The 25,441-nt window shown below is 40.6% G+C and overlaps 1 protein-coding gene across 3 annotated transcripts in view; it reads left to right on the top strand.

Annotated features, from left to right (window-relative positions):
- Nucleotides 1-4,985: 4,985 nt before the first annotated feature.
- The window catches only part of atrx (ATRX chromatin remodeler), a 43,049-nt gene continuing 22,593 nt past the window's right edge, over nucleotides 4,986-25,441 (top strand). The window contains exons 1-26 of one of the 3 annotated variants that reach the window (XM_084719360.1): nucleotides 4,986-5,236; nucleotides 7,281-7,342; nucleotides 7,470-7,519; nucleotides 7,627-7,748; nucleotides 7,846-7,926; nucleotides 8,111-8,220; nucleotides 8,348-8,415; nucleotides 9,974-11,979; nucleotides 12,451-12,523; nucleotides 14,015-14,160; nucleotides 14,250-14,411; nucleotides 14,534-14,648; nucleotides 15,037-15,136; nucleotides 15,420-15,593; nucleotides 17,597-17,738; nucleotides 17,845-17,954; nucleotides 18,702-18,848; nucleotides 18,955-19,132; nucleotides 19,408-19,545; nucleotides 20,104-20,279; nucleotides 20,500-20,617; nucleotides 22,375-22,505; nucleotides 22,794-22,888; nucleotides 23,016-23,155; nucleotides 24,556-24,706; nucleotides 25,136-25,236. In XM_084719360.1, the coding sequence (XP_084575486.1) occupies nucleotides 7,286-7,342; nucleotides 7,470-7,519; nucleotides 7,627-7,748; nucleotides 7,846-7,926; nucleotides 8,111-8,220; nucleotides 8,348-8,415; nucleotides 9,974-11,979; nucleotides 12,451-12,523; nucleotides 14,015-14,160; nucleotides 14,250-14,411; nucleotides 14,534-14,648; nucleotides 15,037-15,136; nucleotides 15,420-15,593; nucleotides 17,597-17,738; nucleotides 17,845-17,954; nucleotides 18,702-18,848; nucleotides 18,955-19,132; nucleotides 19,408-19,545; nucleotides 20,104-20,279; nucleotides 20,500-20,617; nucleotides 22,375-22,505; nucleotides 22,794-22,888; nucleotides 23,016-23,155; nucleotides 24,556-24,706; nucleotides 25,136-25,236 (4,891 nt within the window). In that variant the 5' untranslated portion in view covers nucleotides 4,986-5,236; nucleotides 7,281-7,285. Of the gene's footprint in view, nucleotides 5,237-5,794; nucleotides 5,876-7,280; nucleotides 7,343-7,469; nucleotides 7,520-7,626; nucleotides 7,749-7,845; nucleotides 7,927-8,110; nucleotides 8,221-8,347; nucleotides 8,416-9,973; nucleotides 11,980-12,450; nucleotides 12,524-14,014; nucleotides 14,161-14,249; nucleotides 14,412-14,533; nucleotides 14,649-15,036; nucleotides 15,137-15,419; nucleotides 15,594-17,596; nucleotides 17,739-17,844; nucleotides 17,955-18,701; nucleotides 18,849-18,954; nucleotides 19,133-19,407; nucleotides 19,546-20,103; nucleotides 20,280-20,499; nucleotides 20,618-22,374; nucleotides 22,506-22,793; nucleotides 22,889-23,015; nucleotides 23,156-24,552; nucleotides 24,707-25,135; nucleotides 25,237-25,441 lie in introns of those variants that run through there. The other 2 variants (XM_084719358.1, XM_084719359.1) reach the window with 2 other exon arrangements.

Below are 25,441 nucleotides of genomic sequence, written 5' to 3' on the forward strand. Positions count from 1 at the left end.
CAGTGTGGTTTATTTTAGGAGGAAGTCAAGCTAAGGCAGAGATGCACCAAATAATCAAGTTCTTTTACTTTTTTTTTCTTCTGCAATTTGAAAGTTCTACCTTTAAATGATTTTTCATTAAAAAAAAAAATGTAACCCATTACTAAAGATTAAACCAGTGGTTCCTAACCTTTTTGGGTTTTTTTTTTCAGAGTTTCAGTTCCACTAAAAGCGACATTTTCCCTTCTAAATGTTCTACATGCTTTTAAATATGCTTTTTTTTTACACAATATTTTATTGATTTTTAAAACAAACAGAACCAAACAAAACACATGACAGCAAGACAAGTATGAGCAAATCAAATACCATATGAAATAGAAGTAAACACAAGAGAAGGAAAACAAACATCTGTCTGGTATACAGGTGTGCATGTTGCATCAGTACATGCGACATTAAATGGACATTTCATAGTGAACTCAAAGCTTAAATCTGTCACAAGAATCAGGGGAAACAAGGCTAAGGCAGAGCAACAGAATACCAAGGACAAAGCATCAGATGTCCACAGGGGTACTGGAGGGCCGCCGGTCCACATTACATCGGCCCCTACGTACTAGGTCTGCTGTGCAGTCTGGGAGGTAGTTTAGGAGAGGCACCCACAACTTATAAAAAATCCTCTCATTCCCCTTCAAGACTGAGCTGAGGCGCTCCACTGGCAAAACTTTAAAGATTTCTCTGTACCACTGGTTAATAGTTGGATGTTTGGGCTTAATCCATTGAAATAAAATGCATCTCCTTGCTTATAAAAGAAACTTTAACAATAGTTTCTGCTGGACACTTGTCAAAGAGAGGCCTTCATCTGAAAGATTTAATAGAAATAAACCTGGATTTTATTTATTTTTTACCAAAAATTGAGTTAATTTCCAGTGAGACTTTTCCCCAGAATTTAAATATCAAAGGGCAGTTCCAAATGCAATGTATATAAGAACCAATCTCTTTTTTACACTTGACACAGAAGGGAGAAATATCAGGACAAAAAGTATTAAGGGACTGGGGTGTGTGTTGTAAACTATGAAGAATCCTGTATTGACTCTCTGTTAACCTATTGCACAAAAAGGTTTTCCCGATTGACTCCACTCCACTTGCATCCTATGCAAAAAAATGAGCAGATTGTGATCTGTGTAAAAAAATACAGAAGCATTAGCCGAACCAGCATAAACCTGCTCTAGAGCCATAACAAGCACTAATACTTCCTTTTCGATAGTTGAGTACCATTTCTAATGGACATCAAGTTTCTTTGAAAAATAAGTAATTGGATGCTCAACCCCATCTGAACCCTCTTGCAGAAGGACAGGGACAACACCAGTATCGCTCGTGTTCGCAGCCATCTTAAACGGCTGATCAAACTAGGTCGCTGCAAGAACAGGTGCTTTCACCAAGACAATTTTCATCTGCTCAAACACAGACTGGCAGGTATCAGACCAGTTAAAGCTTACCTATCATTAATCTATCAGTTAAAGATGAGGCTATGGCAGAGAAAATTTTTGCAGAGGCCCCTATAATTACCAACCATTTAAGATAACGGCGAAGCTTGACTTGGTTGGTCAGGACAGGAAAAGCTTCAGTACGCTCTACATTTGCTTGTACAGGATGAACCTGACCACGGCCAACCACTTACCCAAGGTCACTGTCAGGTGTCAAACTTTTCAAACTACAAATGCTCCACATGCTCAGACCACGACTCGAACAGACCAGATGGAACATCATTCATCAAGCGTTGAAAGGTGGCCAGCGCATTATGCATGCTGAAGGCCATGACCATGTACTGAAGAAAGTCATCAGCTGTAACAAAAGCAGTGATCTGCTTTACCCGTTCAGTCAAAGGGACCTGCCAATAACCTTTCAGCAAGTCTAACTTTGTCACAAATCTGGCATCCCAACACCATCTACACAATCTTACATTCTGGGAAGAAAATAACAATCAGGTTTTGTCACATCATTCCCTTTACATGAAAGTCTGAACAGAAGCGATCTTCATCATTAGCTTTATCAGCAAGCAAACACAGGGAGCTCCAAGCAGTATTACTAGGCTCAGCAATATTATGCTGCACCATATACTTCACCTGCTGCTTAAGGCGACAACGTTTGTCTGGGTTTACACAATATGGATGCTTTTTAATTGGTGGTGAGACCCCTACATTAATATTGTGCTTCAACAAATGGGTCTGAGAAGGAACATCAGCAAACAGTGACTTGTTATACTCAATTAACTCAACTAAATCTGAGAGCTGTGGCTCAGAAAGATGAGACACACAAGTGGGAATATCTTTCAAGATCTCAGAGTTTGACGACTTAACCTCGGTCAGTGCCACAGACGAAACCCTGTCATCAACTTCAGCGCTCCGAGACTTTCCCTGTCAAACGAGTAACACATGGTGCAGCAACTTCAGCACCGGACAGCACCACAGGAGACACAAAGCCCCCACCTGTCTCAGAACTGGACTCTACCTACCCCTGCTCCCTATCACAGTATAGCTTTAACATGTTAACGTGACAGAGGTGGTTTCTATGATGGCGAGTGGCTACAGGATAATCCCTATCACCAACCCTTTCCTGGATCAAGTAAGGACCACTGTAACGAGCCTGCAGACTAGACCTGGGGATTGGCAGCAACACTAAAACCTTGTCACGAGGCTGAAACTTCCCGCTTATAACATGCTTATCAAACCATCCCTTCACCTGAGCCTGCATTGTCTCAAGATTATCTCTGGCTATCTTGAACCTGAATTTACTCAAATAGTCCAGCAAGTTTTGCTCTGTCCCCTTACACAACCATTTCTCACTTGAAAGCTTCAAGGGACCACATAAATAGTATGGGCAAATATCAGCTCTGATGGACTAAACCCCAGGGATTCCTGGACCACCTCCCGTATGGTAAACATGTGAACCCCCTCATCCCAGTCCTTTTCAAACTCCAGACAATATGTGCGCAACATAGTTTTTAACATTTGGTGAAAGCACTGACTTTGCCCTGACAGTGTTAAATGTTTAGCAGCTTTAACACCTGAACGAACACACATGACATTGAGTTTGAACCCTGGTCTGCCTGTAAACAATGAAAAGAACTTCGCCAGAGCCTTTACAACAATGGCAGCTGTGATTTTACAGACAGGAAACACCCCTGGAAATCGAGTGGGCGCACACATCACCATCACCAAAAACTTATTACCAGCTTTTGTACAGGGAATTGGATCCGCACAGTCAACCAAAACATGTTCAAATGGCTCAAACACTACCGAAACTGGATACAGTGCAGCAGGAGGAATGATCTTTCCCAGCTATCCACAAAAACAGTGTTATTAGTGAGAACAAATTCATCTACTAAGACACCTGCTTTAAACACATCAGAAACCTTTTACTCCTTCAAATATGTTGACACACTCTCTGGGAAAAATTCTTAAACTCCTCCAAAAATACCAACTGTCTGAGCTGCTCAAAATCTTCAACCTTGTTGGACGTACACCAGAGATCAAAGAGAGCTTGCTTTTCTCGAGCAAATTCAACAAAAGTCTGATACCCCTGCCTCTTCAACCTAGGGAAAGCCTTGATGGTACGCCTGAGGTACCAGTTCATGTGCCCCAAGCACAGCATACTATGCTTTTACTTTGTCACAATCAAGACTATCTTCTGATGGACGCGATGAGTAAACCCTCTGTACCTTAATCCATTGCAACAACAATGTCCACACATTTTTCGGCCACTTCAATGTAGATACCACTCACTCAAACATGATGAAATATCTATCACGGTCCATCTCATTAAAAGGAGAAACCAAGTGGATGTTTCTACTCGCATCAAAATCGGTTGATCTACCAGTAACTGGACGAGTAGCACCAAGTTCTAATTCACAGATGCAGATCGCATCGCTGTTCATGCTTTTTAGTTTCAAGATTGTTAATATAGTGCAACTCTTTCTGTTTCAAAGCCAAAAGCTGCAACTCAACTTCTCGCTCCTTAAGTCCGACTGCCTCATCAATAGACCATGTTATTATTGTTTATTTTGATTACTATCTGCATGCTTGTACTGATATGCTTTAGCAAAATTGTATTTTATGCAGTCATGTCAGTGAATAGATTGCATTGAATTGCATTGAACTCGACTGTGCTGGAAATTCTGGAGTACTCTGTAACTGGGGCAAAATCTCTTTATCCTTAGGGCAGCATACAACTCTGCCTTAATAACTTGTTTTGCTGTTTGCTTTAAAACAACTTCCCCATAATGATCAGCAACAAAAACCAAACCCGATCAAACACCTCCAAGGCTGGAAAGTCAACAAACCATCTCGAACTCTATTTTCAGTTTCTTAGCATCAACACAATTCGACATACAGCACGAAATGCTGCCACACCAAACAGCCTCAATAACTTAACTCACAAATTACTGCACCTACAGTACATCAACAAGTACAACAAAGCCGACAAAACTGTGTCCACAAAGTTACCAAACTACACTACAACTACAAATTACCAAGTAACATCTTGATTAACACAGGCCTCTGCCACTAAGCCACCAAAGCTAGATGTCACAAAAGTTTTCAATGTGATTATGTGACATATATCTTTAAGTTAGCACACACGTATATATACATATATATGTATACACACACACACACACACATATATATATATATACACACACAAAGAATTTAAGAAAACCTTCAAATAGTTCTACATACAGTTACATTTACTTCAATAAATGACACTTCTTCCCCCACTTGTTATTTATGTGTCTGTTTTTGTTTTTATCTCTCCGTGTGTGCTTGTGTTGTGTGATTGTATCTAAATCTATCTTGGACAGAGAAACAAAACAGCCCGCCTCTCACTGTATCAACAAATGAATGAAACAGAAATGGAGCCAGCAGCGGTTCACTTCCCTCAGAAAATCATTCCCTCCTCTCTCATACGAATCAACGGTGATCTCCGGAGAGGCTGGACCACTCAGAGCGGGAGAGCAGCTGAAGCACTGAGCCAATAGGAGAGCTCACAGGATTTAGGCTAGATGCGCCATTTTACTGCGTCCACAGCCATCCGGCAAGATGGTACCCTTGCTTTGTCTCCCCTGACCGGAGTTGTTTCGGTATTCTGTGGCTTTTCTTGCCTCCCTACCATCGAAAATCTCCAGATCGGATGTAACTGGGCCACCTGCACCACCAACAAAACGTGTCTCTGTCTGTCAAGAAATGACGACGGTGAAAAGCAGGTATGAACACTGTTTAGCCCGTTTGTTTAGACTAGTCAATTTTGCATTGATTACAGTGCTACATTCACTAGCGGCGAGCCGGGCCATGAGTGCCTAATGCTAATTAGCATGCTAGGCTAGCTGAGTGGTAGGTAGCAGCTGCGCAGCCGGCAATATTTAAGTTCGTACACATGCTGATTCAGATGTACATATGCATAAGCCAGGGTGTTTTTCAACGTAATTAAGATTAAAAAAATGCAGCTGGTTGTAAAATACAGTGCCCTGGTTTGTATTGTTGCTAGCTCAACGTTGCATTGCTACTTGGAAAGCTAGGAGGTAGTGGCAGGCTGCGGTTAGCTGTTTCGTGCCATGCTATCGTCAGAAAGCTGGAAGGCCTGCGGATGCATTTTTCGGTGCATGCCCATGCACTGGACCTCGTATGCACTGTCGAGATTGCAATGTTACCAGGGCAACGTGGGACAGTCAAAACAAGTAGTTCTGCATGGACGGCGACCGCTAAGCGTGCTAATGTTAGCCATCCCTAACTTGGCACCGCTGATAGTCAGGAGTTCCTGTGTTGTCAAAACATAGAAAGGCTGCGTTGAAGAGAGAAAGAAGCGGCACTGAGCTGCAAATGCAGAAGCGTGCGCCTCCTGTTAGGTGAGTGGGCTCTTTTTCTTCGACTGACACGGGGTTTTGGATAGATTTTGGGCCTGGTGACTGCTGGCAGGACTGAGTGATAGCTCGGCGCAGCTCATAGCGATCTAATCAGCACATTATGATGACGCAAAACGGCAAAATAAACAGCGGTGCTTCTGTCTCGAGGGTGATGCGCTCACAAAATACAATACATGCACGTAAAAAGCATGCAGGTAACAGATTTAATACTACATAGTATAATCAAACTGATGCTGTGATAGTGCTGTTTATTAACAGCGTTTAGTTTTGTTGATATTCCCCTAATAGACTAACAAAACTCTGAACATTGTAAGGTTGTCAGCAGCTGTCTGGAGGAAACACTTGCTCCCACAGCCCGAGGAATATAGCTAAAGTTCAATAGTTGTCACTAATCAGTCTTGAACATATGAATACAGCAAATGTTCACATAGCCATGTTTTGCATAGTGAACATGCTAAAAAGGCAAGTGAATTTCAAAAACTATAGAATGGTCTTTAAAAATGTTTTTAAATTTGTTGAATCATTTTCATCTACTGATACTGTTTATTGCATGTTTTATTTTCCTGGGTTGTTACATATGTATGGGTGCCTTGTTGTCTTGATACAATATGTGCGTAATTCTGACTTGTCCCTCAGTGGAGGACTTAACGTTGTAGTTGGGGATGGGCATTGAGAACCAGTACTAAACTTGTACCAGTTCCTGACTTGAATATCGGCCAGTTCAAAATGATACTGATATTGGTATTTATGATACGTAATGTTACATAAGAAGCTGACAGGGCAAAACTTTGAGTTTGGACCAACTTTACTAAATTTTATGAAAATGCAGCCTGATGTATTAACTTATGCATTTATTTATTGAACTTGTTTCTGCACAAAAGTAATAAAATAACAGTTACATTTTTCATGCCATGTCTTCATTTTCTGTGCCAAATAATGGCAAATGGTATCAATAAGAATATTGATAAGTATGAGTATCAGTAAGCAGTATCAATGTAGTTATAGGTATTTCCATTCCTACTTGTGGCAGGTAACCTGGAGAAAACAAAAAGAAATTCTCAAATGTATTTTTGAAGCTCAGCTGCTTAAATATTGAGATACTATTGAGATATGAAATATCTCAGTATAATATAACAGTGGTTCAGATGTAAAAACAAACTGTGGTAGTAGTAATATGGTCATTTTTAATTTCATTTAACAGACACTTTTATCCTAAGCAACGTACATCTGAGAGCTGATACAACACAAGCAATGATTTAGTCAGGAAGAGTTCAATTATAATATCCAGAGCTGGTACTTGTGTGGTAATGGTAAATATGTGTAGATATATCATCTCTGAATTTACCAGTATGTTAATCAGGAAACAAATCTTCAAATGTCCCTGCAGGTAAAATGAGTCTGCCCTCGTCTGAATCAAACTTTGACCAAATGGCAGAAAAAGCAGAGGAGGTGAGTATGCAGCTTTTTTGTATGTGACAAAACAATACTGAAAAAAAAATCCTCAAAAGCAGATATTTCCCTGCTTTTGCTCTTAATTGTCAAGCTATTAGAATAAATTTTCTTTCCTTCTCACCAGCCTGGTAGCTCAACAGAAACTATGAAGCCCTCCTCTTCTCGCAACAAGAGGTGAGGAGCAGTTTTATTAAACGTGGCTGTTGTTTTCTTTCCCGTTGCATGCTCTCAAGAGTTTACTTATGACTCAGGTTAAAATAGTTTTTGCTAACTCATTTTAGGAAGCCCTCTACTGTAGCTAAGCACACTGGACTGAATGAATCCGATGCCTCAGCCGAGAGCGAAAATGAAGGAGCCACTTCTGATAATCCTTCAGATAATAACGCAGGCAGCGTATCTAAAGGTATGACGTATGGAGGTACTTGTTGGTCTTTAGCAATATATTGGTGATTCTGAATGAAATGCTGATTGATGATGTATTTTATGTTGCTTTTGATTAGGAACTTTGGTGATGAGACCAGCTGGGAATGAAAATAAAGGTGCCATGAAGCTCAGAGTGGATTTCAAACAAAAACATACAGGTGACTTCATTTCATGATCTTGAAAATGTATACCGTTTGGTATGTTGATGTTCTCAAATGAGCATGGATATGCATATTTTTTAGTGTATATAAAGCAGTCAGCATGAAAGTAATAAATCATGAATGAGGAAAAACGTGAAAGGGAGAAAGCTGCCCTTTCTGATTTATTTTCTCTTTATCATAGATGATACCCTTCAGAAGAAAGTAAGCTGCACTGCTTGTGGAAAACAAGTAAACCAGTTTAATCGCAACTCTGTATACGAGCATCCCGTGCTCAAAGTACTTATCTGCAAGGTAGGAAAGTTCAAACAGACATCACATGTTTTCTTTGCCATTACAGTGAAAGTTCCACACTGACATTTTTCAGCCTTTCCATTCTTGACATATCAGTAATCCATCTTAATGCTTCCTCTTTTTCTAGTCATGTTACAATTATTACACAAGTGATGACATCAACAGAGACTCTGATGGAATGGATGAGCAGTGCAGGTACGACACGTCATATGTTATACTTTTATTTTATATGCATACTTTTCTTTGTTAATCTGAAATGACAAAGAAATAATAGAACTAATAAGATAAAATTTCTATCATCATAGGCATGGCATTACTTTGACCATGATGATTCAGCATTAAGGCTGCAGCTATCAATTGTTTTAGTGATCGAGTATTTTCCCCCTTATTTTATCAATTAATAAAGTTATCTGATAAGAAATACTTTTGCTTTACTAAAGAGCAGTGGTAAATATATAAAAGAGAAAATAAGACAGATAAATAACTAATTGGTTTACTTTTTAGCAAAATCAACATTTTTATAATACTATATGATACACTACTAATACCATACTCGACTGTAGTGTAGTATAGTAGTATACTATAATACATATAATAAATAATTCTATACTATACAGTATATTAATACTACACTCTCTAGTCTAGCTCAATGTCCCGCCCGCATCACTCTCTGATTGGTTATACTTCATGAGTAATATCTAATCAGCACTGAAGGCTGTGTCACAGACGGGCGCTGCAGGCTGCTCTGGTGAGTGAAAGCTTTGTTGGAGGAAAAGCACAGCAGCACTAATTGCCAAAACTACAATAAATATTACAGTGTTATAATGTGTCTCCATGGTGATAAGCACGCATGTCCAGTTTTCCAGTTGCACCACTGAAAAGTCACAGTCTATAGGTTTTCAACCCTTTGAGGTGAAAGTGAGTGCTTTAAAATCCCTTTTTTTAAGACCTCATGGCGCACGGTATTACGCTTCAGAGTAAAACACAGCACACATCTATCCTGTTGTTTCACTGCCACAGTAAAACTGCATTTCATACAATAATTGTTTTATTTAGTTTGTGTTATACAGACTAGGTATATGAATTTAATGTAGTTTTTTAGTAATCAAATATTTGAGTTTCTTGAGGAATTATCTCAGTCCCACATTACCATGAAACCTTGTTTTTTTGTGGTTGTGTTCAAAGTGCATGATGTAGGCAGCTGATGAATAATTTCAGCAGTTAATGAATTCGTTTTTCATTGTTCTTTGCTTCTTTCAAATCAATCTTTAATAGATTTTTAGTCTTTAGACGCATGTTTAGGCTCCATCTTTATCCAAGTGCCAATCGTTTCGGAAACGATAGTAGAAGTGCTCTTAATTCTGTAAACCTGCTACAAGGAGTTTTTAACCGACTATGAAACTCTCAGATTTGTACTGATAACTCTGTTTAATCAATACAAGCAAATGACACCATCTGTGAGAAGATAGTCTCTTTCTGTATAATTATTCCTAATGGCTGCCACCGGGTCAGATTTTTCTTGAAAGCAGAGGAAGTCTGTATTTACATTTTTACAGCCAAAGTTAAAGTGAGTCGTATGAAAGCCAGTTAAGACTCTTTATATTTATATACTCCGTATATTTTGTTGTTATGGTAGAGGAAACACTGCCACTTTTGTCCACACGGGCCTCTAAAATCAAAACAATATGAAAGTTATTTGTAATAGCTGTAAAATCTTGTATACCCTAAAATGCTGTTTGCTATTCCTCTCCAGGTGGTGTGCTGAAGGTGGCAAGCTCATCTGCTGTGACTACTGCAACAACGCCTTCTGCAAGAAGTGCATCCTGCGCAACCTGGGTAGGAAGGAGCTGTCAGTCATTACTGACGAGAACTCAAAGTGGCACTGCTACGTCTGCAGGTCGGAGCCCCTACAGGATTTGGTCTCCAAGTGCCACAGCATCATGGAGAAACAAGAACTTGCAAAACTCAAACAACGAAAAATGGATAAAACAGAGGACCGTGAGCGTAAGAGACACAAGAACAAAGCAGTCAAAGAGCACAAAGCAGTTGTGAATGGAAAAGAACACATCGAAGGCTCAGGGACCATGACATTCTCCTACAGAAAACTGCAGGTACCCAAAGAACTTATAAAGAAAGCAAAAAAGCTTGTTGAGACTACAACTGGTCTGAACAACACGTTCATCCAGTTCATCCAGCAGGCAGCAGAGGAGCAGAGAGATAAGTCTATCAGGTATCGGCATTTAAAAGCCTTCAAGGCCGTGCTCGCTGATTTGAAAAAAGCCCACAATGCTTTGGAAGAGGCTTTGGTGCCAGAGTTCAGAAACATGGACGTACAGAATGGTAACGAAGGGCAACACATTGCGAAAAAGAGCACTGATGTTGTGGCTCCTGTGGAAAATGACCACATGGATAATGTGGCGGATGCTGTTGACGAGGCTGACGCGGCAGAGGATCCGGAGGAGGAACAGCATGATGAGCAGCCTGATGAGGAGAAGCATAATGAGCAGGGCGTGGACAATGACCAGGTTTTGGGTAACACTGAAATGAAAGACAACCAAACAGAAGTGGATGTAATTAAAAAGACAATTAAATCTGAAGTCTGTGATGATGGACTGTTGCCCGCTGGTGAAATGTCCCTCGATCAGGACATCATGTCTGTGCCTCCTTCAGTTCCCGAAGAGCTTTTTCAGATGGTGGAGAGTCTTGCAGATTCCTCCATGCTCTCACAGACTGACACCAATATGGTCGCCGACGGGGAAAAAGACACTGAAAATACAAAGTCAAATGGAAACTCAACAGACGCTCAACGCCCCCAGCCCAAGGTGAAGAACCTTATTGTCAAACTGACTCCTGTACCAGTTGTGAAAACGTGTGGGATGAGGGCATCCAGGTCCAACAACAAAGAAAATGATGACGAGACAAAGAAAAAGTCTAAAGAAGAAGAGAGTGAGGATGTGAATGATGGTGCTGCTGCTAATGAAGTGGATGGGACAGAGAGCCCACCACCCAGCCGGCGCTCTAGCCGAGTGAAGACCACTCCGTTGAGGAAGCAGAGTGAGAATAAGGACAAGGAAGAGTCCTCTGAATCAGAGTCAGATGGTAAAGACAAGGCCAAATCCTCCAAGAAATCCAGTAGAACCAAAAAAGAGGACGGGAAGAAGACAAGGTCTTTAGAGAAAAAGATGGTGGACTCCGACTCGGATGAAGTTCCTAACATACTGCTGGAGAAAGCTGCAGCAGGCCACAGCACAGATGAGGAACAGGGAAGCACAAGTGTAAAAAAGCGTTTATTCAAACTAAACAACACATCCACACAGGAAACAGAAAAAGCGTCCAAACGGAAAAGGAAGTCTGAAAGCTCTGATTCAGACTTGGAGAACAAAAGTAAAAAGACGCCCAAGAAGAAAAAACAGACTGGCTCAGAGTCGTCCAACTCAGACTCTGACCAAGAGAAGGAGACGAAGAGTAAAGTGGGCGCCGGTAAGAGGAGATCTAGTCGCACGAAGAAACAAGATGCAGCAAAAGATGAAGACAAAGGCTCTCCTGAGAAGAAGGCAGCCGGGCGGAAAAGGTCTTATGAAAAGAAGCGCAAGGGAAGGGGCTCCAAATCCGCCTCCAAGCTGCAGTCGTCCTCCAGTGAGGATGAGGAGGAGCAGCAGGCTGAAGGTGACTCTGGGGAGGACAGTGACGCACAAAAGATCAAACCCATTGTGGAGGATAATGTGGTGGGAGGTGGTGCACCTTTCCATCAGTCCTCAGGTAATTTGATCTAGAACAGTGGAGTGTTTAGTGGCTCCCAGCTCAGCAGCTGTGTAACAATCACACAACTCAGCCAACTTGATTTTTACATCTACGACTTTTAGAAAAGTTTAACATTTTGGGAACTGCACTCATTTGCTTTCTTGCTAAGAGTTAGGTGAGAAGATTGATGTAATTCTCATATCAGTGTGGTACATATGTAGCTATAGACTGTAGCCAGTTAGCTGAGCTTTACATAATGCTAGCCTGGCTCTGTCTAAAGTTTAAAAAATCTGCTTAACAGCACCTCTAATGGTATGTTCAGACTACCAACGACAAAGCATCAGGCTATAATTCATTTTCAGTGGAAACATGAAGTGACATGAAGGCGGAAACTGATGTCTTACACTTGTTGGCCATGACATGCAACAAATCGAAGTTGTTCCTTCAATGACCTGACATGATATTATGTGTGTCTGTTTTGTTGTGTAGGAGACGAAGCGGATGATAAAGAGAAAGTCTCTCGGGTTTGTGATGATGACGATGATGATGATCCTGAAAACAGGTACTTATAAAAAAAAACCAAAGTTTATCAAGAAAAGGAATCTTAATAATCAATCATTAATTTATTAATTGCTCTTAAGAATTTAACCAGTAAAGAAAATATTAATCAGTATGTATGTTTGTGTACCATTTTTCTGGAGCTCACAGTGTTTTTCACAGTTTAGTTTGGATTGCCTTATTACTCTAGAAATAGCAGTACTTACATTCAGTTTGACATTTGACATGTGTTGTTTGGCAGAGCCATTTGTTAAATAAGGAGAGGTGGACAAGAGCTATTGTTTTTACTGTTTTATTCTTTTTGATTAAATTGTTTGTGTTTCATGAACTGTCTCATAAATGTAATGTGCTTAGGACTGTTTCGATAAGCTGAGGAAGACATTTTGTCTTATTAATGACTGATTGTTGATGCTTTCTACTTTTGGTTTGGGGAAAAGCACAACATTTGCAGCCCTAACAAAGAACTCCATCTACATCCTCAACATTGAAAGTAGATTTTTTTAACTGAGAGTTTTTACAGGAAATGTAGGGATTTCAATTTTCTATCTGGTAGAGCAGAGGAGAGCAATATAGAGCCTGTAGCAATGTCACAGTATCATGGTATTGCTATAGGTGGGATCTTGTATATGGATAACCAATGGATCAAAGATGCACTGATATCATGTTCCTGTAATATTCCAGTTGTAAATTGCTGAGATGGTAACTTGCAGGAGCACAAAAACAATTAATTTGATTTTGTATGTATTTTGAGTCAGTAAAAATTACAATTTCATTTATATTTACGAAAAGGATAATCAGCTATTCGTCACAGTCACTTGATTCAAGAAAATAATTATTTAATGTATGAGCCTTCCAGTTTTTTATCATTAAAGGGATAGTTCACCCAGAAATTAAAATTCAGTCTTCAGAATTCAGTATCTACTTGCCCTCATGCCAATTGAACTACAGGTTTAGTTTTTTAGTCTGTAAAACGCTGCTGGAGTTTCACAGGAAAACAGTGTTGCAGAATCTCTCAAGCAGTGGAAGTGAATGGTGACCAGTTTTCAAATGTAAAAAAAAACCCCAGAATAAAAACATAAAATGCCTCCCTACTGCTCGTCTGGTGTAATCCAAGTCCTCTAAAGCCCCGACATGCCAAGTTGACTAAAAAATGTTATTTTTACCGTGTTTTTAGCCTAAATCTTCACTGTAGATCCTCAGCTTGGAGCCACTTTGCCAGTTGTTTTTTACATTTGAAAACTGGTCACCATTCACTTAGATTGTTTGGGAGATTCTGCAACACTGTTTTCCTGTGAAACTCCAGCAGTGTTGTGCGGACTAACAAAATAATCCCAACCCTCAGTCGGCACAAGTGTGAGTAGATAATGACTGAATTTTCATTTTTGTGTGAACTATCCCTTTAAGATAATTTGCAGAACACTTTTATTATGTGATTGTAACCACCCTCCTATTTTGTCTTTTTTTTATGTGTGTTTTTTCCCCTTTTCTCATGAAGGATTGCAAAGAAAATGCTTCTCGCCCAAATAAAATCCAACTATTCTTCTGGAGCAGAGAGCTCCTCTGATAATGAAGGAGGAGATAAGGATGAGAAGTCCTCCAAGAAAGTCAAAAAAGAGGATGATGATGACAATGAAGAAGAAGGTAGCATACATTTGCTAAAAATACTCAGTTTTCCAAATAAGCCTCTTTTCTTGTGTATCGTCTCAAAGTATTTGCTTCCTTTTTTGCAGATGAGGATTCAGAAGACTCGAGTTCTGATGTTGAAGTGAAGAAGCGCGGCAGACGCCACAAATTGTTACGTCATAAACTCTCACTGAGTGAGGGTGAATCAGGAGATGAGAAAGCTGCCAGTAAAGAGAAGAAGCGAGGCAAGAAGAAGTCAGGGAAGAAAGGTAATTTCTGAATTTTTTTGTTGTCTCTGTGTGTAATGACTGTCAATACACCTGCAGATATTCTGAAATCTGTGAGACCAGCAGGTGACTTTTGTTTCTTTGTGTGTTCTTCCGCCCATCAGTGAGCAGCGATGACACTGAAGACTCTGATTTTCAGAAGTCCAATTCAAGCGCCGAGTCAGGGATCAGCGAAGAGCTCAGTGAGTCTGACGACGACAAGAAACGTCGAAAGACCAGGTGAGAAGAGAGAACACCAACCATCAACTAGGTCAACAATTAGGGCTGCACAATTGATTGAAATAATTCACAAAATGACCAAGTGAAGTATCGAAATCTCAGGAACAAAATGTAACAAAAAAGCATTATGATAGTAGATTCCCTGGCCTGCAAATCCTGTTCTCTAGGAGTAATAAAACATGTTTGTTGATACAGTCGGTACATTCCAGTGGAAATAAACATTTGGATGCAAAAATGACCTCTCCCACCAATTCTGAATCATATTGTAGTATCTGAAAATAACTGCAACATGATGTTTTTACTATATTGTACATCTTTAGCAACAATGTACTACTCCCAGTGGAGCCAATCTCCTGCTGCTTATCTGAATTCTCATTTGTGTCTGTAGGTCTTCAAAGAAGAAGGATGAGGAGAAACAGAGAAGTTACAACCAGAAGAAGAAGCGACGAAGGATCAAAGTTCAGGAGTCTTCCTCCAGCAATGAGAAGGTGTTTAAAATGCAGAGCACTTGGTCTAGAATTCTTGAACTGCCCACTTTTTTCATAGCAGGATGTGCCAGGTGGAGGAGATGTACCTTCATAACGTTTACCAGTCAAGTCATGCATGACACGTAAAATGTTATTTGAACTTACCCCTGGAGTGTGTTGTGAGGATTATGGAGTGCACTAGTTAATCATAGGCTTGCTTGGCTACTGATCATAGGAAGAGAATTTTTTTTTTTTTCCTGAGGGCTGAAGATCAGAGGGCTGAACTTAATGTTCATTTCCACAGAGCGGAGAGGAAGGCGATGACCACGACGGAGAAGAACGCAAGGGGCGCAAAAAGATCCGCAAAATTCTGAAGGACGACAAGCTGCGGACAGAGACGAGAGATGCTCTGAAAGAAGAGGAGGAGAGGAGGAAGCGTATAGCTGAGAGAGAGGCACTCAGGGAGAAACTTCGAGAGGTAAAACCGAAACAGGCTGTGTGTGTTCAAAGCTCTGAGCTGTTTCATTCCCACCACTGAGTTTGGGTAGTCCCATGATGACGGATATAATCCTAAAATTGTATCAGATGTTGGAGGAGGTCATGACTGGTTGAGAAGTGCTGTATCATGTATATACCATACCATACCATATAATGAACCCAAATGGATGAGCTGCTGATCAGTATGTCTATGACAGCTCTATAAAGGCTTAGTATGACTTCATTATAATAACAAGAAATAATAAATAATATACTTTATTCATATATTACCTTTCCAAAACAGGGTTTAACAAGGTGCTTTACAGGATAAAAACAAACAACAGGAATCATGGAGGTGCTAATCACAAAATATAAATGACAACATAATTAACAATTGTTTGTAATGTTTTTACATGTTTGCCAGTAGGGAGAATTAAGTGCATGATGTATTTAGCTTGATTTCGTAAAATAAAAGAGCAGCCATTAGTCTCATTTAATGTCTGAAATCCAGAAAAAGACACATTTTTCTCATATTGTCCATAGCTGTAGCCCCTCTATTCACCTTCAGCTGCTGCTCCTGTCTCTCTAGACCCCCCCTCCCCGTTCCGAAAAGCCTGGTCCGCTCTGATTGGTCATCTGCAACATGCCTCAACAAGAACCGCATCTCACAGCTCTGAAGCTGTGTGCAGCCAGGGAATCGCTATAACATAGTCTAGCTCCACTTGTCCTGTGAATATCACCACAATAACCACTACTAAACCAAAACCTTTGCCTCTCCACTTGTTCAAGTTGGAATCTGATCTGTATTAGTCTCAGCAACACTGTCCAGCTGGCCTCTAATTAGGTATGCATGATAGCTATCAGGGCAGATAAATTACTCACAGATATTGGCCTACCCAGCTGTATTGGTCTCTATTGATCTGATAAATATATACTGATATCTGATTTGACTGATTGTGAAAGCATTAATAATGAATTGGGCATGTTTATGAAGCAAATTTTACATACAGCAGCAACACACACCACCTGTTGGTGTGTTGACGTGATAAAACGATTGCAATTTCTATTGGTGATAGACACGCCATTTATAGCAATGAGAAAGTGGTTTGATAAAATGATCATAATGAATACTTATGAACAACCTCATGGAGAGAACTACGAGTGACATATGAACAGCCAGTCATTTAAAAGACACACCCCATAAGGTACTCCCGCTGGTTCAACAGTCTGTCTTGTCCCTATATGTTACCGCCAATGATTACCAGGTGTTTTGTTTGGTTGCTTTGTTGGGATGTGACATACAGCATGGAGTTACTGTTGACACAACAAAAAACATGAGTGACACGTGAGATGAAGGCATGCAGTGTGAGTGCAGATAAAACAGGACAGGTCAGCTTGCTGGTGTGGTAGATTTTTGGATTGGAAGTCAGAACTATCAGAGAGTGAGGGGCCTCACGGACATATGGAGGGAGCTCAGAGCAGAGCCACTATTCCATCACGTCAGAACGAGCCAGCTGAGGCGGAGAAGATAGGAGGCGTTGCTGGAGAGGGGGGCGTCATGTTCAGCCTACTGCCAGCGCAACCCACAGATATGCATGAATAGACTATCAGACCACCAGTGTATGTAAACTGCAGGAATACTAAGGCGTAAGGAGTAAACATTTTTAAAATTTAAACATCTACCAGCAATTGACAAATGTTGAAATTCACCAGCCACTCAACAGAACATTGTCACTTTATGAAATCTAAAAGCCACTTTAATATGTTGTCATCATTTGGGTGATGACTGGTGCTAATTTACCACCCTGCAACAACAACACGTGCAACACCCTGCATTTGAAGTTTAGTTTAATCAAAATAATGGGTTTGCTATTTGTTGTTGTATATAACAGCTGTTTATTACACTCCTAACTTGTTTGCACACATACGGTCAGTTATGAATAGTTGGATGAATAGTTGGATGAAAGAATGACTCCCCTCTCCCTGCCTTTGACCCTTCTTCAGGTGATTGTGGTGGAGGAGTCTTCCCAGGTGACCTGTCCCATCACCACCAAGCTGGTGCTGGATGAGGATGAAGAGACCAAGGAGCCACTGGTGCAGGTGCACAGGAACCTTGTGACAAAGCTCAAACCTCATCAGGTTGATGGTAAGGATGGGGTAAATTCAGTCACAAAGACTCAACATCAGTGTTGCCTGCATAAAAACTCAGATGTTATGGACTTACGTCGGCCCCTTGGTGTGTGTTTTTTCAGGGGTACAGTTCATGTGGGACTGCTGCTGTGAATCTGTGAAGAAGATTGAGAAGTCTGCAGGCTCCGGTTGCATCCTCGCTCACTGTATGGGGCTGGGAAAAACACTGCAGGTGCGGAGGAGAGAGCAACATGAAAACACTAAAGCTTTGCAGTATGAGGGGGGACATAGCAAAACATGCATTTTAAACTGTACATGCATCCCAGCCAAAGTTTTCCACATGATTTTACGTGTATAACTGGTGTGACGATAAACATCTTGAATTTTAAAAAATGAGAAACCTTGACGTAGCCACAGTAGGTACCTGGAATTTCTTATTTAGTTTTAAATGAACAGTAGTTTTCCTGAACAAATTAAACTGTCACTTCTCATCTTTTCTTTCAAGTACTTAATACTATAAATAGAATTAAAGACTCATGCACACCTTCTGTTTCTTGTAGGTAGGTGCATAGGAGGAAACTTCCACTCACTCTCTTGCAATATATTTTATTAAAGATACAAAGGTCCTTACACCTTCATCAGGTAAAGCAGAGAACATTTAAGGCTCAACACTGAGCTTGACACGGGTCCCTGATTGGCTTTATTTGCCTGCAGTGGTCTTTGTTTCTCTGCTTCACCTGATGGGGGTCAGAGAGCTGAAAAGTGGTATCTTTAACAAACTTAACTTAATAAGTAGTAAAAATACTTTGACAGTGTGTCCCATTAATGCTAGAGTTCAGTAAGTCTAATATCTAATTAAATAAATCAGTGCTGCTTTTACTTTTGATATTTGTGATAAGAAATGTAAGAACTGCGCCCTGGTGAGTGAATCTGTCTGCAGACCTGTGTGGGTAACTGTAGTTCTGTTTTTTCCCTGTAGGTGGTGACATTCCTTCACACTTTGCTACTTTGTGAGAAGCTGGATTTCACCACAGCCCTGGTGGTTTGTCCCCTGAACACCGTCCTTAATTGGCTCAATGAGTTTGAGAAGTGGCAAGAGGGAATGAAGGATGACGAGTGTTTAGAGGTAAGGAGTTGCCTTTGCAACCTTTCAGGTTTTTTCGTTAAGTCTCTGCATTTATCACACTCCTGATTTACGGCTTCTTCTTTGATTGATGTCTTGTGTTTATCAGGTGACGGAGCTGGCCACAGTGAAGAGGCCGCAGGAGCGAGCATACGCCCTCCAGCAATGGCAAGAATCAGGAGGCGTTATGATCATTGGGTACGAGATGTACAGAAACTTGACGCAGGGCCGGAACATCAAGAGCAAGAAGCTCAAAGAGACGTTTCAGAAGACACTGGTAGATCCAGGTACGGTGCTGTTGAAATGTGTTTTTAACTGCAAGTTAAAGTTAACATATTTAAGACATTTTCCATTATGTTTGATCTCCTTTTAATTAATTTGAACCAAGAAAAATGCAATTTATATTTTCAATTCTTTCACTTTTGTTTTCTGGCAGTGTGGCCTAAGTCTGAACAGTTATGTCTGTAATTAATTTGTTTTGTTTGTGTATTTGTTTTGGGGTTTTTTTGTCTCCAATTGTACTTCCACCTGTGATGAGCTTTTCTTCTCTCACTTTCACCAGGTCCAGACCTGGTGATCTGTGATGAAGGTCACATCCTGAAGAACGAGGCGTCTGCTGTGTCCAAAGCGATGAATTCTATCAGGACGAGGAGGAGGGTTGTGCTGACTGGAACACCTCTTCAGAACAACCTTGTCGAATGTGAGAATGCCTGGTCATACAGAACCTGTCACAATTTAATGGCAGCAACATATTGAATGTTTTCATTTTTCCTCATCACCTCATTCATCTCAAATACATGTTTTATGTTTTCACTAATGTCAGGTTGAAGACTTTACTTGTATGTATATAGAAATAGCAACAGGAACAAACCAGTTTGGTGGCCTGGTAGATCGGTTAGTAGAGCATTCGCCCCATGCATGGAGGCTGTGAGTTCTCTGCAGCTGCCGTGCATTTAACTTTCATGTACGGCCCTTTGCTGCATGTCATTCCCTCACTCTCTCTCCCCCTTCCTTGTCACATTTTCAGCTGTTCTGTAAATTAAAGGAATAAAAGACCAAATTATATTTAAAATAAAAGAAATAAACTTATTTGCCGATTTCACATATCTTGGCAACTCAAATCAACTCCTACTTTTCTACCCTAAAGTGACCGCTGTCTGCGTGACATCACAATAAGTCATTCTATACACAACATAAGGCCAAGATTTTGTGTGGTTTGGAATGAATCTAAATCTTGTGATATGTGTCTCCTTACCAGATCACTGCATGGTGAACTTCATCAAGGAGAACCTGCTCGGGTCAATTAAGGAGTTCAGGAACCGCTTCATTAACCCCATCCAGAATGGCCAGTGTGCCGACTCCACATTACACGATGTACGGATCATGAAGAAGAGGGCTCACATCCTCTATGAGATGCTGGCTGGCTGTGTCCAGGTAAAAAAAAAAGCTTTATAAAACTATCAAGTAGGGCATAACAATTAAACGAAATTGTAATATCGCAATATCGCAAATAATATCACAATTGCAATATTAGTCAAAATAATTGTAATTAGATATTTTTTGATAATCGTTCAGCCCTTCTATCGTCTTCGATTGTTTTTGACCTCCTTCTCGTTGCCTCCTACACAGCATTAATTATTTCTGCTTCCCACAGAGGAAAGATTACACGGCGCTCACAAAGTTCCTGCCTCCCAAACATGAATATGTGCTGTCGGTCCGAATAACTTCCATCCAGGCTAAACTCTACAGATACTACTTGGAGCACTTCACAGGTGAGAGCCGTGCACTAATGCAGCGTTTTGTTGCTCAGGAGGAGCACTGGGCATTTGGAGCCGCTTGCTTGGTTCAAACTATTCTGATTCTTTCGGGTGTTGGGCGCAACAGAACCTCTAGGGGCTGCTAACAGGGTTTTTACAGAGTGAAGTCTGACAGAGATTTAGCCCAATCGTAGCCTAAAACAAAATTCAATAGAGAATTCCACTGGAAAACATGTGTAGTTGAGGACTAGGCTAAATCTTGCTGCAGGAGTCTTGTTTGTCTTAAAAGTGCTCTCTTGACTGGATGTCATTTACTCAGACAAGGTTTTTAGATAAATGGAAGGCCTTTCTGGTCTCTCACTTTTTTGTGCTGCATTGTTAAGTCATTTAGTGGACTTTCCTCTCAGAATGTGGCCCAGGATGTACGCCTGTGTGTGTGTGCGTGCACGTGTGTGTGTGTATGTGTGTGTGTGCAAGAGTGGCAGCTGGCAGAGTGCCGCAGGCAGGGTTTAAGCCCAGTTTCCCACGTCTCCCTAATGAAGAGCTCTGGGAGAGAGGGAACAGAGGGTGGGGGGTAAAAGGGGGAATGTGGGGGCATAAAGGAAAGGGAAAGAAATTTAGAGTCAGGAGGGGCCAGAGGTTTTACACCAAAAGCGAAAACAAAGAACAGGAGAGCCGGTATGTAAGAAGAGGAGTGATGGGGGGGGGTTTGGTGGTATGTACTGTGGCTCATTAGGCCGGGTTGTCCACGGGGCACAGTGCTGATGTTGTGACTGTGGCTCTGGACCTCCTCAGTGGTGTCTTTAGACCAAAGACCACCAGTCAGTCTGCTGTTGCTGCTTATGTAAAACCTACCGTAACTTCTGACCTCCCTGGGTCAGTGAAGGCCAAGACACCGAGCAGATTTCAGCAGCTGCCACTCACATTAGGTCATAAATCCGCTGATTGGACAAAACAGACTGGACAAGATAAGGGCTACAACTAAGGATTATTTTCATTGTTTGTTCATGTTGATTATTTTCTCAAGAAAATATTATACACTCAAAACAACTTATCAAAATAGTTGCAAATCAGTTTAATCGTTGACAACCAATGCATCAGTTAACTATTGCAGCTCTAGTGGAGATAAAGACTAATAACAATAACTAATAAAAATTGCTCCAGAGTGTTGTAAAGTCCAAAAGTTATAATTTATTGAAAAAGATAGACATAATTATTTCCAGAATTTACATTTTTATTAAAAAAAAAACATCTTCTTTCCATATTTGTTGGCATTTCACATTTCAAAAACACTTACACTCTAATGAAAAAAACTGTTGGCTCTCCTGCTTGCTGCACACAAATGGACACATACAAACCTGTATGAAGAGGGCAGCCAAGCAGCAAACTTTAAAAGCACCGTAAATTATATTTATGTTGATAAAACTGGCGAGTTGTATTTGTTAGAATCACTTTATTCAAATTGCCGATTTTATTTGAGGATTTTATTTTTTAGGATGATAACATCATAAAATGTGATGACAAACATTCAAAGTCTCATTTGAAAACTTCGATGTGATCTTTGAATGTTAAACAAAATGACATTTGTTACAGCCATAGTGTAAATAATAATGACTTTATAATAATGGGTGGACATCGAAGTTCAACTTTTGTTGCACTACATACATTTTCCACACTCATCTGTATGCATGAAGAGATTGAGGGCACGCTGTCAAGTACATAATGCAAACACACATCCATCTTCCTCCTCAAACTCTTTCCCTTGTGTGCAGGTGTGGGGAATGCTTTGGAGGGGGGCCGAGGCCGCACGGGGACCAAACTCTTCCAGGATTTCCAGATGCTCAGCAGAATCTGGACCCATCCCTGGTGCCTTCAGCTGGACTACATCAGTAAAGAAAACAGGGTAGGGCTGGGGAAGACGGGATGAAACCGCACTAAACACCAAGTGAAAAACTGGGAATACATTAGTGAAAATCACACACACACACTGTGGGAAAACAATAGAAACGTAGTGCTGACAGGTCATCCACCAGGGGAGAACAACACACATATCGCCACTGTGGTGAAATTTTTCCCTTATGCATCATTTCTGCTACCCACGATCCAGCTTTGGGTGTTTGGTTGACCTATATCATCACACGGTCGAGACTCACGCGAGTACTCTCTCTCTCTCTCTGTCTCTCTGTTGCAGGGTTTCTTTGACGAGGACAGTATGGATGAGTTCATTGCTTCAGAAACAGACGAATCCTCCATGAGTCTAACCTCTGAGGACGAGAAGTCGAAAAAGTAAAATAAGACTGAACCTCTCTTTGTTGTACAATTGTGCAGAGATGACCTCATTTAACTGCCCTTCTCTCTTGCATCTGTTACTTTCGCTGACCCCGTCTCCTCCGCCGTTCCTCCTTCCTAATAGGAAAAATAAGCAAGGGAAGGGAAAAAAGAAGGGATCTGATGACTCGGACAGTGATGACGTGGAGGTCATCAAGGAGTGGAACACGAGCTCCCGTGGCAAAAACGGAGAGGGTCGAAGCAGACCAGAGCCTGTAGAGGAACGTAAGTTTGTCGCACATATGGGAGCATTATGGACAGTTGGCTGGATGTTAGGTGCCAGAACCGCTTGTACATGAATATCTGAGGTTTGGCCTCTGCTCAGTATGGTTACTCCTAAACACATAGTAGTTAGTAGCTCTGTAGCAGGCGGCTTTATTATTACAAGCTCTCTTTTTGTTTGAAGATAATCTGGAAAAGATTATCCCGATATTATGTTTTGTGACACTGTATTGATTCTCAGAAACACTTTATCAAGGTACACGCAAATATTAAACCCCCTGACCGCTGGATAGCAGTGTTGTTAAAAAAGTAAACTTGTTTTAAATTCAGATTTTGTGCATATGGTGATGTGTTCTCTATACTCCAACAGTTCTCATTGAATTAGAGTTAAAAAAAGTTACACATCACCTTGCTTACTGTGTCTCAATATACCGCAGTATATTGAATTGTATTGTGATATGTTTCATATCACCAGATTCTTGCCAATACACAGCCTTATTATACAGTAGATAGCAACATTAGGAAAAATGACTTAGCTGGTGTCATTTTAAACTGCACAAATAAAAAATTAGACAGAAACATAACAGCAGTCATTAAGAGTTTAGGCGTATGAACATATGTTGATTGAGCACATCAGCATATGAAAAACAGAAATATTTAATGAGATTCTGTAACTGTAGTGTAGCAGGAAGAAAAGTGTGATAGTGAAACCTTGTCTTGGTTACATCTTGTTGTTGAAATACTGTCTGTGATGTTACTCACATTAGAATATTAAAGAATGTGCCATTGACGCAGCCAATGGAATCACTCTGTTTTTCCCCGATAATGTTGCATTGTGAATAACAAGTCATTGTTGGAACCATATAATAAATATTTGAATATCAGTCAATGTTTGATACAACAGATGACCATATTGTCATATCTGAGTATTCAGTGTTTCTGCTGGTCGCCATTGAGAGGAAGTTAGTCAGCCATAAAGTTTGTCAAGCTTAGGTTACGGTTAGAGCATGTGTCATGTTTTTGCTGCCACAGAAAAGAAAATACCTGTTTATGTAACGCATATATGAAAATACTTTAGTAAAAGTAAAAGTTCTGCGTTCTAAACCCTACTAAGGTAAATGTACGTGAGTATTTTAGCAAAATATATTTAAAGTTTGTAAAATAAAAGTAGCCATTGTGCAGTAAACCTTTCCAGACACTGTTTTACTATCATATGTTTATTTTTAAGTTTTACAAATATGACAATAATTATAATCATATATCATCAAACATGCTTAACACTTTGATATGTCAAACACATACTACTGGGGCCTCATTGAAATGAACACCTGTGAGTCCTGGTGCCTCACTACATTTAAAACCGATGGCATGATGACTAACCCGGTACTTTGTGCATTCAGCAGCTCAGCCCACTGGCTCCAGACCAGGCAGTCCCCTTCCTGATTGGCACAAGGAGTTTGTCACTGAGGCCGACGCTGAGATCCTGGAGCACTCTGGAAAGATGATGCTCCTCTTTGAGGTCCTGCGTATGGCAGAAGAAGTAGATGATAAAGTGTAAGTGTGTCTGTACTTGTTGTGCTAATAAAACCCTTCTACCTTTTTCCTGTTACGCATTTGGTTTTGCACGTTAAGGCTAAAACACACGGCCTCCTGAAATCAGGTGCCCCTTTTTATTTTCTGTGAACAAAGCAGAAACCTGAAATAACAAGCAGTGACACAGGAGAGAAACTAAACTTTAAACCACAGAGATTCATTTAGAAGCTACAAAAGTACTGTGAGCTGAACACAAATTCTAAAGACCAGTTTGTCTCTGCTCTCCAGCACAGACAGGAGCACAGTCTCACAACACATTCTTGTTTTAGAGGAAAGAAGGAGGGTCAGAGTTGCTTAGGTTGAGAAATATCCTGAGCCCAAGATACTGGATGTGGTTGACACCTTGCAGTGCTGTTTCCAGGTGTGTTATGGTGTGTATTTTGTCCTCAGGTTGGTGTTCAGTCAGTCTCTCATCTCTCTGGACCTGATTGAGGATTTTCTGGAGCTGTCATGCAGAGCTAAAGATGAAGAAAAAATCTCTCCATACAAAGGTACATTTTTAGTGAAATCTGACTTTATATATTAAAGATGTTTCTATTATTATTCTTCACTGATTGATCCTACAGTTGCCTCTTAATATTCTGATTTGCAAGGCTGCTCTTGGTTTCATGATGTGCTAAAATCGCAGAGCAACATTTGATATTCTAAGCCAGCTACTGACTTATGGAGCTCGAGGAGCCCAGTCCATCTGTCCTG

The sequence above is a fragment of the Lutjanus erythropterus genome, chromosome 5, assembly GCF_056507025.1.
Source record: "Lutjanus erythropterus isolate fLutEry1 chromosome 5, fLutEry1.hap2, whole genome shotgun sequence".
Lineage (NCBI taxonomy): Eukaryota > Metazoa > Chordata > Actinopteri > Lutjaniformes > Lutjanidae > Lutjanus > Lutjanus erythropterus.